The sequence below is a fragment of the Salmo salar genome, chromosome ssa21 (assembly GCF_905237065.1).
Source record: "Salmo salar chromosome ssa21, Ssal_v3.1, whole genome shotgun sequence".
Lineage (NCBI taxonomy): Eukaryota > Metazoa > Chordata > Actinopteri > Salmoniformes > Salmonidae > Salmo > Salmo salar.
Genome location: NC_059462.1, coordinates 19,241,499 through 19,255,577, shown reverse-complemented (window position 1 = coordinate 19,255,577; position 14,079 = coordinate 19,241,499). Strand labels below are relative to the sequence as shown.

Here is a 14,079-nt window from a genome sequence, read left to right as displayed (position 1 = left end):
ATCAATTCTGGGACTTATAAATGAATGATATATACCCATGGATATTTAAATAATATAACTTCTAAATGCCTCATATGTTTAGTTCAACTGGATGGTCAGTCCTTGCGTCCAAATCTCTGTCTATGAATTTGAGAGTGGTTACATTTCTCCAGGCCCATCCCTCAGCTTTTTACCAAAACAGAGGTGGGTTGAATGCTTTGTTATTATTTCAATTAAGGATTCTAGCTTTGAGCCAAATGATCATTATCCAGCTAATAATGGGGTCCATGATTTTTTTTAAATGGCTGTGTTAGAACTGCCAGAGAAGATTTCTGGTCCCAGTCTGCCCCTGACAATGACCCAATAATGTAGTCTGGCTGACACCCGCTCAAAGTCTTTCGACTTCAGAGTCTGGAAAGGCTCCTTGATGTTGTAGGCGCGATGTGTCGATAATGAAGGGCACTGTGGTTTTTTACTGCTTGGCTCTCTTCTGTGTCTTTCTCACTCAAACACACGGAAAGCCACACACAGACCCTGAGCGCTGCCCTTTCCAATACAACTGCTGGATTTTCAAATCCAAACAATGAGGTCTCAACCCCCCCCAGGAAAAAAAATATCAAAGCTCAAATACATTTTTGCACAAATATTGCACCAACCAAGGGATTCCTGTCCAGACCAGTGTGTCACAGCTCTCCCTGGCAGAATCGAGTCAGCCAGGCTACCTGTAATGACCTTTTTAATTCAATAAAAAAGATATCAGCAGAGGGCGCTATTGTATATCATAACTAGTCATCTTTCACAGTTGAAGTAGACCTGGTGTACAATAGTCACATGCTCTCTCCATCCTCACAGGAACATGTTAACCTGGCAGTGTTCATTTATTTAACAGACTAAAATAGTCCTAGTACATAGTCCTCATAGAGGTACTTACCTTCGTGTTGAGAGCTGAAGTCCAGCCATCCAGTAGGTCCCTAAGAGAGGGTTATATGAGTGCATTGTGCTATGTTGTTCCCTGAGGCTAGACACTGGGGGATAGGCCTATAGGTCTTGTTTGTTCATACCCCCACTGGCAGCTCTTCCTGTTTCACAGTGAGACATAAAAGTTTATATTTGCAAAGTTGCCGAGAGGAAGCCAGTGCCAAAAACTCTGGAGTTGTTTATGTGGGCTGAGTCACCTTTTCTGACTGTGTTGGGTAACAAACTGTGCAAAACGTGCACTCCTCAGTCAGAGAAACCGCTTACCTATGCCCTCTGAGATGTCAATCAGTTTACAAGCTGTTTTGCCAATTGTACGTGTGAACAATTCAGCAAACACACCCTGCTGTGTCCAAAAGATTTCAAGAGAATACAAAATATTGCCATCGGTATTCATATCAGAGCTTTGCTTAGAACTACACATTCTTTTGTTGATGTGTTATTGTTATCAAAAGCATACACCACACATCTGTTTGGAACTAATGAATCATTACTACAAGCTCTCTGTGTGGTCTCTATTTGGTTAGCTTTCTCATAGTAATTCTACATGGAGAGCAGCCTAGGCAAATTAGCCTACATCACTGGTGTACACAGTTCACTATCATATGATGCTGAGGGGACTTTCTTATGCTCCACATGAATTTCCGCTAAACGTAACAGTACAAACATTTGTTTAATAGAAGCTTGATTTGTGAATCTCAGACCATGTGACCCTTGATTATGAGTCATCAATCATTTTCAGAGTCATTTGTGTGTCGCTTCTTTACTGTGAAGGGCATTGTGTTCCCAGTCGGAGGTGCAGAGCGTGATCAGTGTCATGGAAGACTTGATAAGATATTAAATCAGTCTCAAGCCATGCCTCACTATGTCTCAAGTAGTGTACTGCATGCTTTTCCTGCTCTTCGGGTGTACATGATTTATCTGTCGGAAAGACAAACCAACAACGCAAACGCAGATGCGCTCAAGGACACACACACACACGTTTAACAATGAATATTAAATCAAAAGAATTAGTGTCATTGAAAATGGTGTGTTAAGAGCTGTAAATACTGCATTAATGCATTCTGTAAATCAAGCTAATGGTTTTTCTTATGTTACAACAAACATCAATGGTAATATATTCACAGATTGTAGAGTAATGACAGGGTTTGGCTGATGCTAAGGATTCTCAATAAGCAATACACCGAGTACAAATCCCTGAACCCGATAGAAACCCAAGCCTTGTGCACTTTGCACACCAGTCAGACCCAGAAGATTAGGATGCACGACAATACCTCAAATTAAAATACAGCATTAAATCCGCTTCTCATGTGAAACTCATCACAGACATGCAATGATGAGGGATAGCTACATGCCACACAGTTCTGTAAAATGATACCAGATGTTTTCCACATGACTGACCCCAGACAAACACTAGCTTCAGGAGGGTGTCGAAGCTCTTTTCTTCATATTCTGCTACACACAACATACACAAGGTAGTTTTAAAATGTTAGATACAGTGCATTGTCAGACCCTTTCCCTTTTTCCACATTTTGTTACGTTACAGCCTTATTCTAAAATATATATTTTTAAATCCCTCATCAATCTACACACAATACCCCATAATGACAAAGAGAAAACTGTTTTTTAGATATGTTTGCAAATGTATTAAAAATAAAAAACAGAAATGCCTTATTTACATAAGTATTCAGACCCTTTGCTATGAGACTCAAAATTGAGCTCAGGTGCATCCTGTTTCCATTGATCACCCTTGAGATGTTTCTACAACTTGATTGGAGTCCATCTCTGGTAAATCCAAGTGGACATGATTTGGAAAGGCACACACCTGTCTACAGTATATAAGGTCCCACAGTTGAAAGTGCATGTCAGAGCAAAAACCAAGCCATGAGGTTGAAGGAATTGTCTGTAGAGCACCGGGACAGGATTGTGTCGAGGCACAGATCTGGGGAAGGGTATCAAAAAATGTCTGCAGCATTGAAGGTCCCCAAGAACACAGTAGCCGCCATCAATCTTAAATGGAAGAAGTTTGGAACCACCAAGACTTTTCCTAGAGCTGGCCGCCCGGCCAAACTGAACAATCGGGGGAGAAGGGCTTTGGTCAGGGAGGTGACCAAGAACCTGATGTTTACTCTGACAGAGCTCTAGAGTTCCTCTGTGGAGACAGGATAACCATCCTGAAGGACAACCATCTCTGCAGCACTCCAACAATCAGGCCTATGTGGTAGAGTGGCCAGACAGAAACCACTCCTCAGTGAAAGGCACATGACAGCACGCTTGGAGTTTGCCAAAAGGCACCTAAAGGACTCTCAGACCATGAGAAACCAGATTCTCTGGTCTGATGAAACCAAGATTGAACACTTTGGCCTGAATGACAAGCGTCATGTCTGGAGGAAACCTGGCACCATCCCTACGGTGAAGCATGGTGGTGGCAGCATCATGCTGTGGGGATGTGTTTCAGCGGCAGGGACTAGGAGACTAGTCAGGATCGAGGGAAAGATAAACAGAGCAAACTACAGAGAGATCCTTGATTAAAACCTGCTCCAGAGCACTCAGGACCTCAGACTGGGGCAAAGGTTCACCTTGCTACAGGACAAATACCCTAAGCACACAGCCAAGACAACGCAGAAGTGGCTTCGGGACAAATCTCTGAATGTCCTTGAGTGTTCCAGCCAGAGCCCGGACTTGAACCCGATCGAACATGGGAGAAAAATGGGAGAAACTTCCAAAATACAGGTGTGCCAAGCTTCCAGCATCATCCCCAATAAGAATACCAAAGGTGCTTCAACAAAGTGCTGAGTAAAGGGTCTGAATACTTATGTAAGACATTTTAAGAAATTTGCTAACATTTATAAAAAACTGTTTTTGCATTGTCATAATGGGGAATTGTGTGTAGATTGATGAGGGGGGTGGGAAACTATGTAATACATTTTACAATAAGGCTGTAAAGTAACAAAATGTGGAAAAATACATGGTATAACACATAGTAATTCTGACTGCCTCGAATACTGTCTGGTTTCATAAAGATCAAGGTTTAGAGTGAAGCTAACATGATGAGGCAGATGAGGCGCACCAGTAGTAACTACCAATTATGAATAACCCAGGCAAAATAGTTGTTGGCTTTGATATCATTATCAAAAATGTAACATTTTAATATGTAAACAGTATGCTGTCCCAGGGCAGGTGATTGGACACATCTAATGTGGGGGATTATTGGATAAACAAGCATAGTTGTAAAGGTTCCATTCTGACTCATTTCTATCAGTTCTTTTTCTGGATGCTACAAACAGTTCATAGACCTCAATTCTCATCTCTCAATAAGCATCCCATGCATGACAAGGGTGAAATTGTATATTTCATGCACCGGATGATAATATGAACGTTGTTGAGGGAAGACTGCATAATTTAGATCACTGTCCAAGTTGGATGAATATACTGTAGAGAAGGGAAATAGTGACGGTTCATTCCAGGGGTGGTTGTCAACAACAGGGACACCGGAGGCTTCAGGCAGTGTTAACTAAGCTCTTTAAACACAGCCTGCCCTCATAATAGGCGACATTAACATAAAACAAACAGACTAATAATTTGTAGGTGTGAATCACTATATCACATGGTCAACACTTGTTCAAGGTGAGATGCCTAAAATAGCATACACGAGAGTTGAATACATTGCAATGCAAGTCCTACCATTTTTATATTAGTGGAGGGGTGTATTCTGTCTCACGTTTTTATATTTGGGTGTGGAGAAGAGGGGTGGACTATTACCTCAGAGGATGTGATGATTTTCATGTGAAAAGTTAAATTTATAAAAAAAAATCTGAGTGCTGATGACATTATGTCGTTACAGTTGATTCTAAACGAAGCAGACTCACCGTAATCGGTTTCCCTGCTAGATTGACCATCTTGTGAATAATAACGGTCCTCCGTTTTAACATGGTAAACGCGTTCACTTACTCTCCATCTTTCGAGGACACGAAACACTTGGAAGCCGATTAATTATTAATGACGTTTGGACCGTATCGGTTTCCATGCAGTGTAACGCCTTTTGGAACTGTAACTAGGTAAGATGTGTCCATTCAATTTAATTTATTTTTTTTATCTGTATTGCATTAAATTACATGACATTTATCAGACGTGAGTGGGTGAGTGGAGGACACTTGCAAATGATAAAAGTCGAGGTGCTTATTATCTTTAGGTTGATTGTCATATATAATCGTATGTTATGCCCCTTGATAGTTGCGTATTAGTTGAAGGGGCTAAATTGCAGGCTATTTGTTAAGAGATGCCAAGGAAGTTGTCTCCGTGTATATTATAAAAGTTAAGTGTCAACCGAGGATTCCTTTTTATGTTCATGGTAAATGTAGTAGTCAGGGTAACACCATACAAACGGCAGTTTTTGCAGGTGCGATCAAGAAAAAAACAACATGATTCGTCTCTCTCTGTGTGTGTGTGTGTGTGTGCGCGCGCGAGTGGGAGACGGGGAGGGGGCGGGGAGATAGCGTGCGCGCGTGTGTGTGTGTGTGTGTGTGTGTGAGAGAGAGAGAGAGAGAGAGAGACATTCCTCCAGGGATACCGAATAAGCAACTTTGTTACCAGGCATAGCGTTGTCTCCTCTGGCACAGCACGTTATGAAAAGAGAAAGGCATTTGGCAGTTATGGTTGATCAGCGTTTATTTGTATCCTCCTTTAGTGCATTACTGACGGCTAACCTGTTCATAACAAATAGGCATCTTAGAACATTTGCAAGTCATACAATAGAACGTGCGTTGTCATACCTAACAAGGAACCTTATTTACCAGTGAGTGAGGTAAGAATTTCTAAATATGATTATCCTATGTAGACACGATGTGGGAGTGTTTGCATTGTTGCTGAGGCTACATTTCTGTGTCAATAGTCATCATAGTTGTTTTTAGATATACGTGTATACCTTGTTTCAGCCTGGTCTCATAGACTAGACATATCAAAGAAAAAGTAAATGCAGGATACTCAAATTAGTATGTTATGTTTGGTATGGTTACATAAGACAGAAGGTTACTTAAGGGAGGGTAGTTGTTCAGGGTGTTTTTTTAAATTTAACTAGGCAAGTCACTTAAGAACAAATTCTTATTTACAATGACAGCCTAGGAACAGTAGGTTAACTGCCTTGTTCAAGGGCAGAACTACAGAATTTTACCTTGTCAGCTCGGGGATTCAATCTAACATCCTTTCAGCTACTGGCCCAACGCTCTAACCACTAGGCTACCTGCCACCTCGGATGGGTGGGCGTATAACGTGAATGTCTAGCAACCCAATGGTTGCACATTCAAATCTCATCACAGACAATTTTAGCAACTTTGCAACTACTTACTACTTGTTAGCTACTTTGCAACTACTTATAATGTTAGCTAACCCTTCCCCCTAACTTTAAAACCCTTTAACCTTACTCTTAATCCCTAACCTTAACCCCTAGCCGAACGTTAGCCACCTCGCTGACGTTAGCCACCTAGCTGACGTTAGCCACAACATATCATACTTTTTCCAAATTCATAACATATTGTACGAATTGCAATTTTTAACATATCATACGAAATGAATACATACTATACAAAATGTAACATGTCATACTAATTGCAGTGTCCCGGATTTAGTTTTACTAGGTTACGTCTACCCCTGAGTCCAGGTTGATTGTTTTGATTATGGCTTTTGAAAATCAAGGCTATTTAATTGTATCTGACTTTTAAAAGATAACTGAGTAATGAAGGTTTTTGTTTTCACACTGGGCTAAAGTATGGGCTATTAGTGTGACTTTGTTTATTATTCACCTCACTGTTATGCTACTTACTGGATGTAACTGGAGTGTAATTAATGTCCATTTTTTTCATTAAGAGTCCTGCTCTATTCTAGTTCAATTAGTTTGGGTCATTCTGTGGCAGCCAGTAGTTACCCTTGGGCAGGTGCTATTCCTGAGCATTATAATTACAAGCTGTTTGAGGACTCATGAGAATGTTTCGTCATATGACATGTATATCTTCTTCCTCTAGATGACAGTGCATACTTCGGCGGCCCAACAGTGTGAGTTTGGCCATCGACACAGGAAAATGCATCTCTGGATTGTAATTATATTGTTGGTGGCTACATCGGTGGGCATCGTTGAAATGTTTGACAATTATGGAGAGATATGTCGAAGATTGTGTGCCTGTGAGGAGAAAGAGGGGATACTGACAGTAAGCTGTGAAAGTAGAGGAATTGTCGATCTCTCTGAAGTAAGCCATGTGTACTTCACAACGTATAATTTACTGCTCACAGGGAACCTTTTGAAAAGGCTCTCCGCCAATGACTTTGTTGAATACAATGGGCTTACAATATTGCATCTCGGCAACAATGACATATCCGACGTTGAATCAGGAGCTTTTAATGGACTTCAGGGATTAAAAAGATTACATCTCAACAATAACAAAATCGATGCCTTGAAGGAAGATTTTTTTGTTGGCCTTGAAAGTCTGGAATATCTTCAGCTAGACTACAATTACATCACCCATGTCGAGCCAAATGCCTTCAGCAAACTGCGTCACCTGGAGGTCCTGATTTTAAATGACAACTTAATTTCTACTCTTCCCACTAACATTTTCCAATATGTCCCTTTGACTCACCTTGACCTGAGGGGGAATCAACTCAAACTGCTCCCATATTCAGGTGTTTTGGAACACATGGACAGTGTTGTGGAATTACAACTAGAGGAGAACCCATGGAACTGCTCTTGTGAGCTGATTGCTCTAAAGGCCTGGCTTGAGAGCATATCGTACACCGCTTTAGTGGGTGATGTGGTCTGTGAGTTTCCATTCCGGCTTCATGGGAGAGATCTTGATGAGGTCTCTAAACCAGAACTGTGTCCCAGGAGAGCTATTGCAGAGTATGAGATGCGTCCCCAAGCACATCAGACCACTGATGCATACTTTAGAACCACACCAGCCTCAGTCACAGCCTCATTCCCATCCTCTGCCATCTTACGGTCCTCGTCAAGACCCACCAAGGGACCTCGCCAGTCAGGCAAACTAAAGTCAAAACCCACGTCTCGCATCCCCTCCAATAAACCGCAAAACTACGGTCAAATCGTTTCATATCAAACCAAATCCCCTGTGCCTTTGGACTGTCCTACTGCCTGTACTTGCAATCTCCAAATTTCAGACCTCGGTCTGAATGTCAACTGCCAAGAGAGAAAGATTGAGCGAATCTCTGACTTAAATCCCAAACCCTACAATCCCAAAAAGATGTATCTCACAGGGAATTATATCCCTGTGGTGCGGACATCAGATTTCATTGAAGCAACTGGATTAGATTTGCTTCACCTTGGCAACAATCGGATTGCTCACATCCATGACAGAGCCTTTGGGGATTTAACACAGTTACGCAGGCTATACCTGAATGGGAATTTGATAGACCGCCTCACAGTCGATATGTTCTATGGATTGGAGAGCCTGCAGTTCTTATATTTAGAATACAATGTCATTAGAGAAATTGTGTCAAACACCTTTCAGCATGTCCCCAACCTTCAGCTGCTCTTCCTGAATAATAACCTCTTGAAGACCTTACCCGGGGAAATCTTTAATGGGTTGAAATTGGCCAGACTAAATCTTCGCAATAATCACCTCCGCAATCTGCCTGTCAGTGGCGTGTTAGATCAGCTGACATCACTGGTGCAGGTAGACTTGTTCGAGAACCCCTGGGACTGCCGCTGTTCAATTGTAGAGATGAAGACGTGGCTGGAACAGCTCAGCACAGGCACGGTTGTAAACAATGTAATCTGTGGCTCCCCTAAAAGACTGTTTGGGGAGGATATGCGATACATTAAGACAAGTAATTTCTGTCCCAATAACTCCGATATCCTTGCCTCTGTGATCCCACCCTCTGAAGAAACCATTCCCGGCAGCACTATCACCATTGAAACATCATTAGATGACGACGCACATATCAACAGTGTTCCTCTATCTGTTATGATCCTTGCCCTGCTCCTGATGTTCATCGTTTCGGTGTTTGTCGCTGCAGGACTGTTTGTGGCTGTGAAGAAGAGACGTCAAAAGACTCTAAAAGAGCAGAATAACTCAATGAACGCGTGCATTAGTTCGTTGAACATGGAGTACGGTCTTTACAAAAAGGGATCCGTTCCAAAAGTCAGGACGTCTGCAGGGCATGTGTATGAGTACATCCCCCCTCCCACAGAACACACATGCAAGAGTACCGTCTATACCCCAAGCCAGAGCAAGTCAGTGGATGGGTACAGAGACTTTGATGAGTTGAATGGGGCGTTTCTGAATAATCACTCGGATGAAGAGGCGACTAGTAACGCAATAAGCTCTGAATACAGTGTTAGCACTCCAAAGCCACTCAACAAACATTCCCCCTTACAAGACAATCATCAGTATTGCTACAGAGATGTAGAACCCGACAAGCCGTCATCTTACAGCAATGCTTTACCTTGCAGGCATACTGCCCATTCATCAAATCAGTATGCGTCAGACTTTGATATCAGACACCAATACATGCACCCAGAAAGAATACAACAGACAATATTATATTGCACAGCACCAAGTACTGTTTATGTTGAGCCTAACAGGAGCGAGTACTGGGAACTGAAAGCCAAGCTTCATATTGATCCCGACTACCTTGAAGTTCTTGAGAAACGTACAACGTTCACCCAGTTTTGAATGACTGTTTTCCCTTAAAAGGTTGAATCATTGCTATGTTTGCTGCATTGGCACACAGTGCTCATGTTCAATTTGAGCATTTTACACTGATTTCTATCTTTTGAAACTACAGTATGCAGATGCTTCCCCTTAACAACATAAAAAATAGGTATTTTGTCTTTATATATCCTCAATACAGCTTGTTGCTACAGTAGCTAGTTTGTTTATCAATTTCAGTCTTTGCTTTGAGAAAAATTGTATTTGAGGTTATCCAATTCCTTTGCCAACAACTGTATGTAAATCAGTGATGGGGGAAAAAATATATAGTAAAAATTATTTTGGATGATATATCGATATATATCCAAGTATCGATTGGTAAAATCGAAGGTAGCGCTAGCGCTTGTCGGCTGACCCTTCGAACAAAACTCTGGTATTTTTCATCCTATAGCTTGTTCTCCATCTTCTTTTTAAATAGTGAGTCAACATGTTTTCAGCACTTTTATTTCCATGATTGATCAACTCTCATTTTCTAATGTTCTCTCTTGTCTCTCCGCAGCAGACATATAGTGAGCAATATGTTTGGAACATTAAATTGCAATAAAATTGCAGTATTGAATCGCAATACATATCGAATCGGTACTTAAGTATCGTGATAATATTGTATCGTGAGGTCGCTGGCAATCCCCAGCCCTAATGTAAATATGCAGTTCATGTATGCTTGTTGCACTTTTTCAAAAAGGGAGGTTCAACTGGCTTCTGTGTGCATATGGGTATTCATGAAACAAACAAAAAACAATGTTTTTAAAAGATAAATGGAAAATCCATACTTCATAATTCCTGGGCAGTTTTGAGGTGGAACAGTATGCTCATATCATTTTTTTCAAATGGTCTATTTTTATAGTATTTGGAAATGTAGTTCTTCTGTTTTTGTTTTATTACTTTGTACACAATGCACTGATTGACCCGAACAGGTCAACAACGGATATGATGTCACTTTCTTATATATATTTCGTAAGTCATAGACTATGTAAATAACCATGGCTATAGCCATATGTAAAATGATTGCAGACATGCAACCACTGCATTCTGAAGGAAAGTTATAAGACATTTTGCACTATACGTGCATAAAGCCACTTTTTTTTCCAGGATGGAGACAATCCTCAATTTCCCTATTTTTATCTTTAGGGATACAAAATCAGTATTCAGAATATCATTGTCAACAAATAAACAGCAAACACATACAGTGTGTATCCCTATTATCGCTGGAAATAGCTCTATATACAATGGATTGGATGCAAAATAACTTCTGGTGACTGCCACTTTTATACGTTTGATCACTCAAAATATTTTTGGGACATTCATACATTTGTTTGGTATTACTAAGGAATCTTCTAATTCTAATTTATTGTTAGACATACACATTTTCAGGTATGGTCCTTTCACTGTGGTACGTACGGTGTCTATTCAAAGCATTGACAACGAATTGTGTAAACATTCGTAAATGTAATGAAATGTGCCAGTCTCTATGTGTTGGTCTCCAGTTCCAAGGTCACCACTGCCATGTTGTGTTGTTGGCATTTCCTACAACTTGTGATGAGATTATGTCAGAGGTTGCTCAGTATGTGCTGAAAAGCAGACTGGGTTTCAGAAATAATACATTCTAACCCATTTTTGGGCCATTTCTTTAAATCAAAAGCACTAAGAAAAGACTGTCCCTATTACAATGCATTGCACTGGATTAACTTGTTAACATGTTAGTAATATTGACATGTTAATCCAGTGCACTGTAGTAAGGACAGTCTTTTGTTAGTGCTTTTGATAAAAAATGGATCCAATATGGTCAATCTTACTTTTTATTGTATTGAGGTTAGAAATTGTGTTTTTGATTCCAGTATCTGTCATCGCACCATAGCATTGTTCTTGTTGGGTTTGAAATCACATGACAAGAGTTCAATTAATATATCCAATGATTTACTGTAATTCCTGACCCTCCTCCTTAGCCTTTATTGATTTAATATGTCCATCCATATGCAGTTAGGGTGTACAGTGTATATATCACAAGCAAATAGCCATTACAGTAAAACTACACACAATGTTTTGTATCACATTCAAGTATATCAAAGAGATTGTAAAAATTAAATGTGACTCGTGGAAATCTGTTTGTACGAACAGGTAGACATCAGTGTTTTTTTTCTTCTGAATTTTTTATACAAGGGTTTTGTAAATGAGGTCTAGCGAGTGTTCCACTTCTGTACATTTTTTATCGACTTTGTCCCTTTAGTTCAAGTTATTTGGTGAATTATAACTTCTTACTTCAACTTTGTAAATAGAATGTGCCAGCTGCATCTTGCGGACTGCTGCTTCACGGAGTGCAAAGCCTGGTTTTTATTGTGGAAACATACAGGACGAGAGGGAATGCAACTTGGGTATACGATGTGAGCACAGAGATAAATGTATCTTAAAAAGTGCTGTTTCTCCTATTGTTAGCCAATGAATAAAATATGTGCATTCATTCTGTATACTGTCTCTGTTTTTCCTTCACCCTCCAATATGTTAGAAGTAGTAAATGTCATAGCACACCGGGAGGGTGGATTATGAAATACTGCCCCAAAAGCCCACTGGCATGTTTCATAGCAATACAAAGATTACAGGAGCCACATATACACAGTTTACACCGCTCTCATAATTTCATCCAGGAAAAATATAATACTGTGCAAAACATGAATTATGTTACATAATCTGAAATACTCTCAATCCTCTGCTGTCTTTTGAAGATTGTGTCATTTTCCCTCTATATTATACTCCAATATGATCAATGTTGGTTGATCATACTGTTTATTTTGTTGAAAGTTATCACGTTTTACCTCCTATTGTCTGGGGAGTTTGACAAAATGGCTTCCACTAAGGGCCGTTGGTCCTCACCTGCCATTTTTTACAGGGCCAAGAATCATCATACTACGGATGAAATTAGGTAGTCAGTCCGATCTGTCCAAAGTCATTGTGATGAAATGTGTAGTTTAGCGTCGGGAACTCACGTATTTAAATTGAAACTGCTTTCGACATTCAAACAGCAGATTTTTGATTTGAAGCATTTTGTGTGAAGACAGCTAACTGATGTCTCTGAAGAAATGTGCATAATGCTTTGATAATGGTATCTGATCCGTCTGTAGCTGTACAATATGTACAACAGCCAAATTTACATGCATGGATGGGGAAAGACACATATTAATCTCTATACTCTTCGAGGAGACTGGTTTCCTCAGGCATAGTATCCATGGAAACATCCAATTACCTGACACAGACATAGACAAACACAGTAATATTTCTGTCTATAAAGCAATGTATCAATAACTATTATTATGTGTGCTAATTTGCAATTAGCCCCAATTTGTAAATTGAAAGTGATAGATTTGAGATGCAGAAATAATAAATTCTATTTGGTCTGTTATAATGAGTCTCATGAAATCCCTTGTTAAAAGCAAGACTTGGATGTTAATCGCATTTGCGTTGCTTTTTGGAGTTTATAATATCCCTTTGCGTTAAGGATACAGGACTACAAATGTAAAAACAATAATCGTTCTCAAGAATCAGAAGAAAAGTGTACATTTTAATCGCCCCCTCATCCACTATGACATAGTCTTGACTTGTCTGGCAGATTGCTGGTGTTATGTTTCTTAGTCCTTGAAGTTCACAGTATTGCTCTGGAGAGAGGAATTAGGGCAGATCTACATTATGTAAGCTTGAGGAGATGTGTCAGGCACTGAGAAGGCAGCATATGACTGCAAGTGTTCACCCAAGGAGAAATAGCAAAATAGCAAAATCACTTGTACTAAATACAGTTGGAGTTTTATGACCGTGATCACCCCTTTTTGTTTAGGGGTATAACGATTCTTCTCACTGGTAAAAACAGAATCTTATCTCTGTTCGCATTTGTATTGTTTGTCTTCAAAAATGATCCTGGCCCTTAAGATATTTTTTCTGTTCCTCTGTGTAGCACTGTGCCACTGTCTGTCTCTGTATGTGTATGTGTGTGTGTATGTGTGTGTTTGTGAGTGTGTCTGGGTGCATAAATTATTGACTCAGAGTCTATTCATGCATGTCTCAAGGACTCCAGCCAATGTGGCAACACTGCTATCCTCTCTCAACATTTTTTGGACAAAAAACCTTTACATAACTCACTGACAGTACAGTTGTTCAATAATAATTCATGGAATAAAGATTGAACATGCAGTTGCATTAATATATGTGTCCATTGTGTGTGTGTCCAGTGTGTGTGTGCATTGGTGTGTGTTGTGCCAACGTGCAAGCAGCATGTTTGTGTATATGTGTGCACTTTTATGTGTGTATTCTTTTATGTTTATTAATCTTTGTGTGAATTTAAGCTGTTAGAGCAGAATGTTAATTACTGGCTTGGCAAGTCTAGTAGGAATTCAGGATGTCAGCATACACCTTGCCAGCACATTTGCAA

The 14,079-nt window shown here is 40.1% G+C and overlaps 1 protein-coding gene across 2 annotated transcripts; it reads left to right on the top strand.

Annotated features, from left to right (window-relative positions):
• Positions 1-4,707: 4,707 nt before the first annotated feature.
• LOC106581907 (SLIT and NTRK-like protein 5) lies at positions 4,708-12,128 on the top strand. Of its 2 annotated transcripts, none has more exons than XM_014164355.2 (2): positions 4,708-5,012; positions 6,972-12,128. In XM_014164355.2, exon 2 carries the CDS (start codon positions 6,972-6,974, stop codon positions 9,630-9,632), a length of 2,661 nt encoding a protein of 886 aa, XP_014019830.1. In that variant the 5' UTR covers positions 4,708-5,012; the 3' UTR covers positions 9,633-12,128. The 2 variants fall into 2 exon arrangements, with proteins under 2 accessions (XP_014019830.1, XP_014019829.1); XM_014164354.2 differs by lacking the exon at positions 4,708-5,012 and adding an exon at positions 5,023-5,758.
• The last annotated feature ends 1,951 nt before the right edge of the window (positions 12,129-14,079 follow it).